We start from the raw sequence: 13,492 nt of genomic DNA, 5'->3' as shown, positions 1-13,492 counted from the left end.
GGAAAAGTGAGACACTCTAACCCCAATGCATTTAACTATCAACTTATAGCAAGTGCATATCATTATAGCTGTCTTTCATAAAAGAGTATTTTGCCTGGATAAGTTTTATAAGTAAAAGTGGTATTTAAATAATATGTAAATAATACAGAATAGTCACAAGGTGAGGACCAATAATGGTTTGGGAATGTTTTCATGAGAGAGTCAATGTGTAAATACAATATTTTTCTATGACAAAAACACTGTTCATCTGTAAACTTTTTTATCAAATAAATGAAAGAAACTGCTCATTAACTATGCATACTTCGTTTCTAATTACTTACAGAATCATTTCTTCTGCAGGGATGTGTTTCTTTTTTTTTCCCAATTATTTTTATTTTTTATAATGTACAAATTGAGAAAACAAAAAGAAATTTTTTTACAAAGGTTAAAAGAGTTAAAGAAAAACAGTAGAAGAAATAATACAAACACAAACATTTATCAAAGCAACTTCCAACTTCCTTTGCAAAAGAGATATACAAAAAACTTTTCATACAACCTTATTTAACTTTATAATAAGATTTCTACTTTTCTGAATAGTCTGTAATTATAATGAATCATCAAACCCATATGTCACTATTCGATTATGTTCAATTTTGTACAAGAAATCAGTAAAAGGCTTCCAGTCCTTCTTAAATTTTTTCACTGTTTTTTCCTTTATGATCGCCATCAATGTTGCCATTCTCGCGAGTTTCAGCAATTTAACTATCCATTCCTCTACATAGGTAACGCCTGATCTTTCCAGTATTGAGCCAGGAGCATTCTTGCAGCCGTTGTCATGTAAAGAATTAGAGTCCCATGTTCTTTTTCTAAATGTGTATCCATCATCACCAATAAAAACATTTCTGGTTTCAAATGGATGTGCATTTTCAATTTTTTTTTTATAATTGTATGTATATCCACCCAATATTTTTTTACTTTTTTACAGGATGACCAAAGGTGATAAAAGGTTCTTCCTGTCTTCTGCATTTCCAACAAGCATTCAATATTCCTTTGTAAATTTTGGAGAGTTTAACTGGTGTCAGATACCATCTATACATCATCTTGTAAAAATTGTCTTTAAGATTATAGCATATTGTGAATTTGAGACCTTTTAACCACATATTTTCCCATTGTTCAATTTGGATATTATACTGGAAATTTTTTGCCCATTTTATCATGCAATCTTTTACTAATTCCTCTTCTGTTTCCAAAGTTAACAATTATTTATACATTTTAGTTAGAAGATGATCATCATTTGAACTCAATTCAGTCTCAAATGTAGTTTTATCCCTTTCGAATTCATATAGTTTCTTATCAACTTTGAATCTTTCTGATAATTGCATATATAAAAACCAGTGGCACTTGAAGCCTAATGAGGTCAAATTTTCTCTAGTTTTCAATCTGATATCCCTTTGATGATCCAACAGATCCCTATATCTTATCCAATTGTAATTCTGCATCGTCTCTGTTCTATGATACGCTTACTGTGGAGATAACCACAGAGGTAGCTTGGGATATTTCTAGATTTATATTTATTCCATATTCTTAGGATGGCCCATCTAATATAATGATTTCTGAAATCCACGTTGGCCTTAACCATATTATAACACAGATAGCCATGCCACCCAAATCTAAGTTTAATAGCCTTGTATCTCTTAATGTTAACCGTTCTTTTGCCCAAACTAAACAAGATGCTGCAAAATATAGTTTTAATTCAGTAGGATTAAACCTCCCCTCTCTTTTGCATCACACAGAATTTTAAATTTCACTCTAGATTTTTCCTTGCCAAATAAATTTTGATATCTCCTGCTGCCATTGTTTAAACAGTAGTTCCATAGTTAATACCAGTATTGCAGGGATGTGTTTCAATGTCCTGAAGGAAAAATCTATTTGTGGAGACAACAGGTAGCCATTTATTCTGTAGAAGCTATATAAATCAACTTAACTATGCTGTCTAAACAGGATATTGCTAGGCAGGATAACCACATATAAGTTTTTGTTGTTGTTCAGTCGTTAAGTCGTGTCCAACTCTTCGTGACCCCATGAACCATATCGCACCAGGCCTTCCTGCCCTTCACTGAGTTTGCTCAGTTTCATGCTCATTGCTTCAGTGATGCTATCTAACCATCTCATCCTCTGCCGTCCTCTTCTCCTTTTGCCTTCAATCTTTCCCAGCATCAGGGTCTTTTCCAAAGAGTCCTCTCTTCGCATTAGATGACCAAAGTATCTGACCTTGAGCTTCATTATTAATCCTTCCAATGAGCAATCGGGGTTGACCTTTAAGATGGACTGGTTTGACCTCCTAGCAGTCCAGGGGACTCTTAAGAGTCTTCTCCAGCACCACAGTTCAAAGGCATCAATTCATTGGCGCTCAGCCTTCTTTATGGTCCAGCTCTCACAGCCATACATTACTACTGGGAAAACCATTTTGACTATGCAGATCTCCTTTTGCCTTCAATCTTTCCCAGCATCAGGGTCTTTTCCAAAGAGTCCTCTCTTCGCATTAGGTGACCAAAGTATCTGAGCTTGAGCTTCATTATCAATCCTTCCAATGAGCAATCAGGGTTGATTTCCTTTAAGATTGACTGGTTTGACCTCCTAGCAGTCCAGGGGACTCTTAAGAGTCTTCTCCAGCACCACAGTTCAAAGGCATCAATTCTTCAACGCTCAGCCTTCTTTATGGTCCAGCTCTCACAGCCATACATTACTACTGGAAAAACCATAGCTTTGACTATGCAGATCTTTGTCGGCAAGCTGACGTCTCTGCTTTTTAATATGCTATCTAGGTTTGCCATAGCTTTCCTTCCAAGGAGCAAGCGTCTTTTAATTTCCTGGCTGCAGTCTCCGTCTGCGGTGATCTTGGACCCCAAATAAATGAAGTCTGTTACTGCTTCCATTTCCACCCCTTCTATTTGCCACAAATTGATGGATCCAGATGCCATGATCTTAGTTTTTTTAATGTTGGGTTTCAAGCCAGCTTTTGCACTCTCCTCTTTCACCCTCATCAAGAGGCTCTTTAGTTCTTCTTCACGTTCTGCCATTAGGGTGGTATCATCTGCATATCTGACGTTGCCTTCTTATCTCTCCTTGCTATTCTCTGGAAATTTGCATTCAGTTGCTTATATCTTTCCCTTTCACCCTTGCTTTTCACATTCCTTCTTTCCACAGCTACTTCTAAAGCCTCATCAGACAGCCATTTTCCTTTCTTGCATTTCTTTTTCTTTGGGATGGTTTTAGTTGCTGCTTCCTGTACAAGGTTACGGATCTCCATCCATAGTTCTTCAGGCACTCTGTCTACCAAATGTAATCCTCTAAATCTATTCATCACCTTCACTGTGTACTCAGAAGGAATATGATCTAAGTCATACCTGAGTGGTCTAGTGGTTTTCCCTACATTCTTCAATTTAAGCCTAAATTTTGCAGTAAGAAGCTCATGATCTGAGCCACAGTCAGCTCCTGGTCTTGTTTTTGCTGTCTCTATAGAGCTTTTCCATCTTTCGCTGCAAAGTACATAATCAATCTGGTTTTGGTATTGACCATCTGGTGATGTGCATGTGTAGAGTCGTCTCTTGTGTTGTTGGAAAAGAGTGTTTGCTATGAATAGCTTGTTCTCTTGACAGAACTCTATTAGCCTTTGCCCTGCTTCATTTTGTACTCCAAGGCCAAACTTGCCTGTTATTCCGATTACTCCTTGACTTCCTACTTTAGCATTCCAATCCCCTATGATGAAAAGGACATCTTTTTTGGTGCTAGTTCTAGAAGGTATTGTAGGTCTTCATAGAACCGGTCAAATTCAGCTTCTCCGGCATCAGTGGTTGGGGCATAGACTTGGATCACTGTGATGTTGAATGGTTTGCCTTGGATTCGCACTGAGATCATTCTGTCCTTTTTGAGGTTGTACCCCATTACTGCCTTTCCCACTCTCTTATTGACTATGAGGGCTACTCCATTTCTTCTAAGGGTTTCTTGCCCACAGTAGTAGATATAATGGTCACCTGAATTCAATTCACCCATTCCCGTCCATTTAAATTCGCTGATTCCCAAGATGTCGATGTTCAATCTTGTCATCTCATGTTTGACCACATACAGCTTGCCTTGGTTCATAGATCTTACATTCCAGGTACCTATACAATACTGTTCTTTACAGTATCGGACCTTCTTTTTGCTTCCAGATACATCCACAGCTGAACGTCCTTTTGGCTTTGGCCCAGCCGCCTCACTCTTTCTGGAGCTACTTGGAATTGCCCTTCGTTCTTCCCCAGTAGCATATTGGACACCTTCCGACCTGAGGGGCTCATCTTCCGGCGTCATATCTTTTAGCCTTTTAACATTGTCCATGGGGTTTTCTTGGCAAGAATACTGGAGTGGGTTGCCATTTCGTTCTCCAGTGGACCACATTTTGTCAGAACTCTCTGTCATGACCTGTCCGTCTTGGGTGGCCCTGCATGGTATAGCTTATGGGTTCACTGAGTTACGCAAGCCCCTTCACCACGACAAGGCAGTGATCCATGAAGGGGACATATAAGTTATTTTAAGCTTTTAAGTGGAAGAATGAGATATACTATAGTATACAAACACACATAAACAGAGATAAAATTACTATGGAAAGTCAATATTTTCTTAATATAATGGAGAATAACATTTCCAGTGCAAAGTTAAAATATGCATGAGGTGTCAATAATATATATTACATTCCACCAAGCACAATGGCCAAAAACTACTTTTATGTATTTATTCTATTTTCCTTACCCATGACTTTTGATTTTATTTTCATTTACAATGTTTGATATTCCCTGATACTTGATATAATGGTAACTAGTCTGATTAAGAGTGTGTTTCTACTACTTTTACTTACTTATACATACTGGAAAAATATGAAGAAGAAAATAAAATGAAAAGTGCCTATTGTTCATACAGAATTTCTGCCTGATTTATTTATTCTTTTCTAAAATATATTCTGGTATACATATTGTATGTCCAACTTGCAAATACATGTTACTGAACGAAAGAATGTCACTTTTAAATATACTGGGAAGGGCTGAGTTTTCACTCCCTAGTTTCAGGGTCTTTTTCACATGGTTTATATAGATTTATATTCTAATGTGGAACCACACCAAAAGAGTAACAAGGAGTATACAGTGAATTCTAAAGTTAATTGGGAAATATTAGGACATACTATAGGAACAGAGAGATCAGAAATTGACCCACATTTGTTTAACATATCTGTACTTAATTGGACTTGAAACAGTCTCATACAAGATTTGAAGAAACAAAGAAAAGAGAATAATATTTCACATACCTGCAGCTATAATAGCATAGTGATTTATATAACAGATCGGTAACATTTTCTCACAGGAGAATAAAAATAAATAAATTTGCTAACTGTATCTAATAGCCCAGTTAATAAAGCCATTTGATTCCCATTCCCAAAATAAACTAGCAAACCAGGCAATATGCTATGATCTACTTGTCCTGCTTTTTTTCTTGCCATGTGTAAAACAAGATCCCATGTCTACCACACAGTTTTATATATCATTTGAATTGCCCCATACAACCTTAGTCCAAAAAATGACTAACACTACCATGATCCATCCTTTATCAACAAAGCATTCAGTTGAGCTGACTATCCAGTGAAATGCTATGAAAATGTGGCAGGGAAATCACTCATCCTTGCTAGAGCCAAATACCAACACTGACTCGTTCACAAGGTCAGTCCATGCTATAAGAACAAACTCTGCTTTAGAAGGAAAACAGTGAAGTAGATATTTATTTATTATTAAATTTGTATGCTGCCCATCTCCCAAGACAAAATAAAGATTATCAGAGTTTAATTAACCCCACAAAGGAAAAAGGAATGATTCTAAAATATCACAGGCAAAGCTTTCTCCATAAAGACAATATTCACTGAGTGCTAACTTACCATTTAGGCCTGCTTGTGGATTTTACCATTGGAGCCATTCCATCTCGATAGAGGCTCTTCGTTTTACTGAAGTTGACAATATTGAAAATTACCCTCTGAAAGACACAACGTGAGAGGAGAATCTCAGCTGTATTGTAAATATTTATTTCACACAGGTAGCTAATGTTAAATCTCCATAATTGAATAATGCCTAGCTTAAAACACAAACAATAAGGCAATCATTTACAAAACCCCTCCAGGCCTGTGCTTCTACATTTAACAATTCCAGCATTCTTCTTAGAGTACTTTGGAATCTGCTTCTGATATTATATTTAAATTGTCTACCAGAGGACTGAAAAACTTTTTGTAGTAACTGAGCAATTACTTAGGATGACAATGGTTCCATGTAGGAATCTTTCAAATTGCCCAGGATTGTTAGAAAATTCTGTTGTAGTCTGCATTTGACAGTTGCTGTTTGTATTCCACTAGTAACCATTCCAGTGGGACACAGAAAGGGGGAGAAAGGGAATGAGAAGGAGAAAAGGATGTGAGCAAAACTACAAAAATAGAACATTTATTACTACTAAGCCTCTTGTGCATTTTTCACCAGAAAGAAGATATATTAAAGATAACTTATGGGAGCATGTTTCGAATCTACCACATAATGAAAATACTGGGTGGATGGGCCCAGCCCCTTCTCTCTAATAAAGCCTCACAGACTATGGCAAAAACAGCATAATGTTCTGATTCAAAACATGCATAATTATGCAGTTACTGAATACCTGAAATAAATTAAGAACACATTTGACTACTAATACATTTGAGCAAGTAATCATTAATAGGAATAATTTCCTAACAAGAAATGAGCAAATTCCTATTGTCTAGTAACAACTGCTAAATCAGAGGTATAACCATAAACATCAAAATGAAAGAATTGGCTAAGATGTGTCCTGGCTTATTTTGTATAGCAGGGAGAGTGTTGATTCCAGTGATTTTTCAGTGATCTCCAAACAGCCTTTCCATTCATGAAATGGTTAATTGGGATCTAACCAACTGTCTGGAAGAGAAAGGAATGTTATTTCTAATTATGATTATTTTTTTAATGAATTTTACCCTTCTTTTTGATCAAACTAGATTTCAGAGTAGCAGAGTAATATTTTCCATATTGTATAATGATTATGTATTTCTGGTGTTTACATTCCTAAAAATAGCAGTATGGCAATCTATGATATTTATAATCAATACTAAAATCAAATTGATTCCAACTGAGAATAGAAGCACTGGAGAAGAAGACTGCTGTTTTAATTTGGCTTATATTTGTAAATGCGCATTAAGTAACAGCAAAGGGGTTAGTTAAACTTCATGTTCTTCCTAAATAAATTGGATAGAGGGACAAGATTTTCACACCAGTGACTTTATTCTTTGGATACAATTATGCATTTTTTAAAAACAATTTTGAGAAAAGTTTCTAATTCTGCTAAGTGTGAAGTGACTAACAAAAGACAGCTGGCAGAGACTGAGAATAGTCCCATCTCAATCAAGTGTTCTCCCTCCTCTACTACTAATTTGGGTAAATGTAATCAACTAGGTAAAGCAGAGTGTGTGTATTTAAAATTGTATAATTCGACAATTTCCTCACTTTCATAGTACAGTTAGCAAAAATGCTGCAGTCCCTTCAATAAGCTATGTGCCACCTGAAATCCTTTCATAAAAGTGATTAACTTTATCAAACTATGCTACAGGATTAATGGAGCATAGAAACCTGAGGCACTTAAATATTAAACTATGGAATATTCTCAGTGGAAGTTAAAATCTGCTATGTAGCCCATCCAGTGAAGTGTGTAAAATGTAATAACTTCAGTACATACCTTAACCAGAAAACTATGCAGTCTGCTCACTAAAGTATACAAACATCTCTTGAGTGAAATAGTGCAATACAATGTTGTGATACAGTGAGCAAACAATTGCTGAACAAGTAAAGAAGCTTGCTGGTATATGTTTGTGTGCATGTACATATCTGTGTGCTGTTAATGTTCTTCTAAGATTGCTACTGGTTCTTTTGAAGTGTTTGTTCTAGGGCAGAACTTTCTGCTTGGCCCTTTGCTAGCATGAGCTACTCAGCACTTCCTGAGTGCAAGAATAGATGCCGTCATTCTCTTCCCACTGCCAGCCCATTGCAGATACACTTCAGGCTGGTGTTTTCCAGCTTTGATTCAAAATTGCTGTTCTCCGACCCAAGCTGTCTTAAGCTCATCAGACTGGATGGTCTCCACCGTTTCCTTCCATTCTAGTAGTAGACCCAGTTCTCACTGGCTGCACTGCTTGCACAATCCCACCCACCCCAGCAGCTGGTTGCTGCCTGTCCAGCCATTTCAACCTGGGCTGCCAGGCTACTATGTTCTCTGTTGGACAGCAGTTGCTGTCTTTTTATACTCCTGTGCTTTATCCAATGATTGTCCATTAAGTCAGTGAACTATGGTCAGCCTGAGAAACTCATACTCCTTAAATTTCGCATCGGGCACCCTTTTACTTTCTACTTAGATTGGGTGAAGCATGCTCCCCTTGCTTTCCCACAGTACTGAAAAGCTTCCCTTCTCTTCCCTTTATTTTTTAAACAACTTTAAGTTGCAGTGTAGGAATGATGCTACTTTGTTTTATGCCAGTTCTTCCTTGCTACAATATTTCCATGGACCTACAGAGAAATGTAGGAACGAAGGAACAACCTGTTCCCTATTGCTGTGATTATTTAATTCATGTTTCATACATTCACATATTGAAGTAGCCCTTATTTTCCCTATTAAATGTTAGAGTGTATGCAGAAACAGATGTTGTTAAACTTTTTAAAATTTTATGTATCAGGAAAGAGAAAGAATGAGAATACAGTAAAGAAATGAGTGACTTTCAGCCACTATTTATATGACCATCTCTGCATAATTTACCAAAACTTACCTTTTCGTAACTACACGTTTGTTAGACTCAAAAACATAAGAATGACAAAAAACAAGGAAAACCAAGTGATTCTCACCTAGAATTATCTTGTATTTTTATCTGAATACAGCATCTAAATGAACTATTATTTGGCTTAACATGCCTGCATAAGCTGACAACAACAATTACCACAATCAACAGCACTTATCAAAGATATTTTTGCAGTATCAAAACTAGTCTGGCAGTGAGCCAGGTGTGCTTGTTTCTATACATATCTGCATATTTCACACATAAATACACCTATTTGTGCTTCATTTGATGATAAAATGGAGCTGCAGGTGCACACTAACTCTAATTGGTTAACTCAACATCCTGCATTTCTTCTTAAATTAATAACAGCTATACAACATCGCTGCTTCCTTTCTCACCACACACTTTTTTTAGTTAATGATGAAAAAAAGTCCAAAGTGGGCTAAACTAATAATCCCCCATAATAAATAAGGCAAAGGTTTTTAAAAATATCATAGGCTGATTGAGCTCTGCAAATTCCAAAAAAAGAGGCATCTCATCTTATCAGATACCAAATTAAAATGACTGAAGAAGCTATGTGTTAACCTTTTGTATACTTTCTGGAATACATAACATGGGATGAGGTTTTGATTACTGTCTGCTAGCTGTGACCAGAAAGCTGTCTGCTTTCTGTGACCAGAATTTTGTATAATTTATGTTGCTATCTTGCATAAGCATGGAGAAGAATTGCAACTCAGTTGTGAAGCACAGGCTTTATATGCAGAAATTATAGAGTTCAACCTTTGAGATCTTCAAATATAAGACTATAAAACTCCTGTCTATAATCCTAAGAGACTATTACTACTAAGTGTATATCTACTAAAATAGATTAGCCAGTGGTCTGACTGACTGCTCTGGTTCACCAGAAATGCTGTTACTACTTGTGATACAATGTTGACTATACAAGAAACATTTCTCATTTCTGAACAAACTTTCCAATAAAGGCCTATAAAGGCCTTACGTTACATTTTCTAGTTTAAAAGTACTGACTATATTTAATGTCCAACATAGTTTTTGAGTTTAAATAGTTACAACATGTAGTACTCTCCTATCTGTTTACAAATATTAACCGCTCATCTACTATTAATGCAAGAAAATACATTATCAATTGTGGAGGGAATTCCTTGGACTCTTAGCTGATATGTTACCAGGAGCACCTGTGCCTTGTTATGTACAAGTTGCTAAAGCATGGCATTGCTACAAAACTCATTTAACAAAACAATAGAAAAGTAAAATGCACAGATTTTTCCATTATATGGACTTCCTATTCAATATGTTTTGAGAGAACAATCCTATAGATTTACTTCTAAGTCAATGTAGGATTACATTATAAGAGGAAGAAAATAGTATCATAGATACCAAAAGAATAAGATGAAGAACAATGGATATTTTCAGACCATTACCTTTTTAATTTCTACATATCAACTCACAAATCTACCTGATTTCCTTGAAGACATATACAACAGTCAAATGAAAACTGATGCCTCCAATATTATAAGTCACCAGCAGATGGTACTACTGATGTGCTAGAAGCTCTGACATGTTCTTTAGCATGTTATTTCACTTCAGTTGGTAAGAAGTTGCTATAAGAAAGCTATGTTGCTATTAGTTCCTGTCAGGTGCTTTAAGCAATGCACCATGATTGAATTTTTTACTGCCAAGGGGGTACCTCCAATTGAAATTTCTTGCTAATACAAGTTATTTATGGTGATGACTGTATTGATGTGAGTATTGTGTGTCACTGGGCCAAAAAATGTAAAGGTAGTGAACCAGGAAAAGCTGATTTGTGCAATCAAGAATAAAGTGGATGACCTGTGATAGCAACTGTTGAGTTTCACATGAGAAAGGTTGTGAACTGATTAAGGACAATTGGTGGATGATTCAATGGAAAACTGCTGTCAAGCCTGGCATTTCTCAGGAATGAATAGGTCACGATGCCCACTTTCACCATTGCTATTCATTCTCTCATTGGAAGTTTTGAGTACAGATATAAGACAAGATGAGAGGAATGCTGGAGTGAAGGTTAAAAAACAAGTATACAAACTAAGGGCATTTGCTAATGACTTCACTTTAATTTTGGAAAGCCCCATGGAAGGAATAGAAATATTATTGGAAAAATTAAAGGAATTTGGTGCATTGGCTAGATTTAAAATTAATAATGCAAAAATAAATATGTTAACAAAAAATATGAGGATGGAAGATCAAAAAGAATTGATAGCAAAAACCAGTGTTCAGATTGAGAAAAAAGTAAAATATCTAGGTATTACTATGACTAACATGAACTGTATGTTATTTCGAAATAATTATGTTAAGTTATGGAATGAAATTAAGAAAGATATGTTAAGATGGGAAGTTACAATTATCATTGTTGGGAAGAAGGTTGGACACTAGAGGGAACTAGAAGGAACTAATGATTACAATTAAAGGAGAAGAACAATTACATTTGACTTGCAAATATAGAATGAAGCAAAATATTTTAACACTGGACATATTGAAGGATATATTTTAACAATGGACCCAGAAGTTCCATCTTATCATGTTTTTTTAAAAAGAAATCAAACAAAAAGTACCAGGAATAGGACATTATAAAATGGAATTTGAGAGTGAATTGTGTACAAATGATGAACATGTGATTGCCAAAATGTATAAACTGTTGTTGAGATTTTAAGTGGAAGAAAAACAGGTTAAAGAGTTTATGATAAAATTGGCAAAATTATAACTTTGGTTATAACATTCAAATGGATCAATGGGAGAGTATGTGGTTAAAAGGTTTGAAATTCACACTGTTTTACAATTTAAAAGAGAATTTTTATAAAATGATGTATCATTGGTATATCTCACCAGAGAAGTTGTCTAAGATGTAAACAGGTACTTCTAATTATTGTTGGAAATGTGAAAATCATGAAGGGATATTTTATCATGCATGATAGACATGTAAAAAAGCAAAAAAATACTGGACACAAATAAATATGATAATGCAACAAATTTTAAAAATTAATATTCAGATAAAACCAGAACTTTTTGATTAGGACTTATGGATACCCAATTAGAAAGGACTCATAGATGATTGGTTTTATATACGGTAACTGCAGTGAGCTTACTATATGCACAAAAATGGAAAAACACGGAAGTACCCACAATGGAGAAGTGGACTATGAGGATGGCAGAATTTGCAAAAATGGCAAAATTGACTTCTTTGATTAGGGACAAAACAATAAGTACTTTTATAAAAGATTGGAAACCTTTTATGGACTTTTTGCTGAAAATGGACAAAAATGAATTGGTGATTTCTGGATTTGTTGATTAAAAAGGGTTGATTATTGGAAGAAGGGAAATATATAATGTAATTCTAAAGGGGGAGAAATGGAAAAGTATGTTTGTAAGTGTTGTGAAGAAGACTGGAAGTCGCTTCTTAACTTACTTTTTCCTTTTTCTTTCTTAACTGTATTGTTTCTAGCACTTTTCTTTTATCTTTTATCTTTTTCTACTTTCCTTTTAAATATTTTTTCTTGTTTATCTTTTAATTATGTAAAAACTCTCAATATAAGGAATTGATAGGTCACGTGATTGATGTTTTTCAATATCAGAACATATGTGCAAGATGCATTCTTCACATGCTGACAGCAGAGACAAAAGCCTCAAGAGTTTAAATTTGCTAGCAACTCTTGTTAGGCTATGAGAATGAAGATAAGGAATTTCTTCGAAGCATTCTGATAGCCAATGAAACACGGGCTCATCATTATGACCAAGAAACAAAGCATCAGTCCATGAAATATCATCACAAAACTTCACTTGCAGGAAAAAAAACAAAAAACAAAAAACAGGATTTGGCAGGAAAACTCATGGCTACAGTTTTTTGTGACACTGACGTTGTTATTTATATGGATTTCCCTTATATGGCGCCAGTACCAATTCAGAGCCACAACACTCAAAACTTTGAAACAATTATTAAGCAGAGTTCAGAAGCACAAGGAGGAACTGTTGCTGCAACATGCTAGGACTCATGCCTTACAAGCCCCTGAAGAGGCAATGGCAAAGTTGGATCTCACGGTTGGGCCCCTTCCACCATACAATCCAGAGGTGAAGAGGTGGAAAGGACTGTCAGGACCTGGTTGAAGAGACCAAGTGTGGAGTTCCTTTGTGATGGCTTTCAGTAGTTCATCCATTATTGGCAGAAGTGTGCAATGAATGGTGGTGATTATATGGAGAAATAAGGTTAACAAAAGAGCTCATTTGAAGGATTATTTTTCTGTTTCATTTGTTAAATATCCCTATTTAAAATCAATGTTTTGGAAGTGAAAGCATTACTTTTCATTCAACCCTTACATATTCAGATGTTTTGCTGAGCATTCTTATGTATTTTCAGAGGGGATTTTTAAAATATATTTTGGCGATAATTGCACAATGCTTAGTACAAAAAGTCTTAGTAAAAAAAAACACCCTCTCATAATGTTTATTTCCCTAATATATATTCTAGACCTTGGCAATAGACTTTGTGACATGGTATAAATATAGTCATACATTAAGTATAGTCATGCATTAAACTTCTGTTTCCACATAGAGACAGTCTCTCTGTTT

At 35.5% G+C, this 13,492-nt stretch overlaps 1 protein-coding gene across 3 annotated transcripts in view; it reads right to left on the bottom strand.

Moving 5' to 3' along the window:
* The window catches only part of BEND5 (BEN domain containing 5), a 949,534-nt gene that overhangs the window by 729,987 nt on the left and 206,055 nt on the right, over nt 1–13,492 (bottom strand). For all 3 annotated transcript variants that reach the window (XM_088153213.1, XM_088153214.1, XM_088153222.1), the window contains exon 4: nt 5,939–6,033. In XM_088153213.1, the coding sequence (XP_088009339.1) occupies nt 5,939–6,033 (95 nt within the window). The remainder of the gene's footprint in view (nt 1–5,938; nt 6,034–13,492) is intronic.

This window comes from Python bivittatus, unplaced genomic scaffold, assembly GCF_059951505.1.
Source record: "Python bivittatus isolate LINGU-HERP-01145 unplaced genomic scaffold, Pbiv_v1 ctg000700_np1212, whole genome shotgun sequence".
Lineage (NCBI taxonomy): Eukaryota > Metazoa > Chordata > Lepidosauria > Squamata > Pythonidae > Python > Python bivittatus.
Note: the sequence above shows the minus strand (reverse complement) of the source record. Positions and strands in the feature narration are given on the sequence as shown.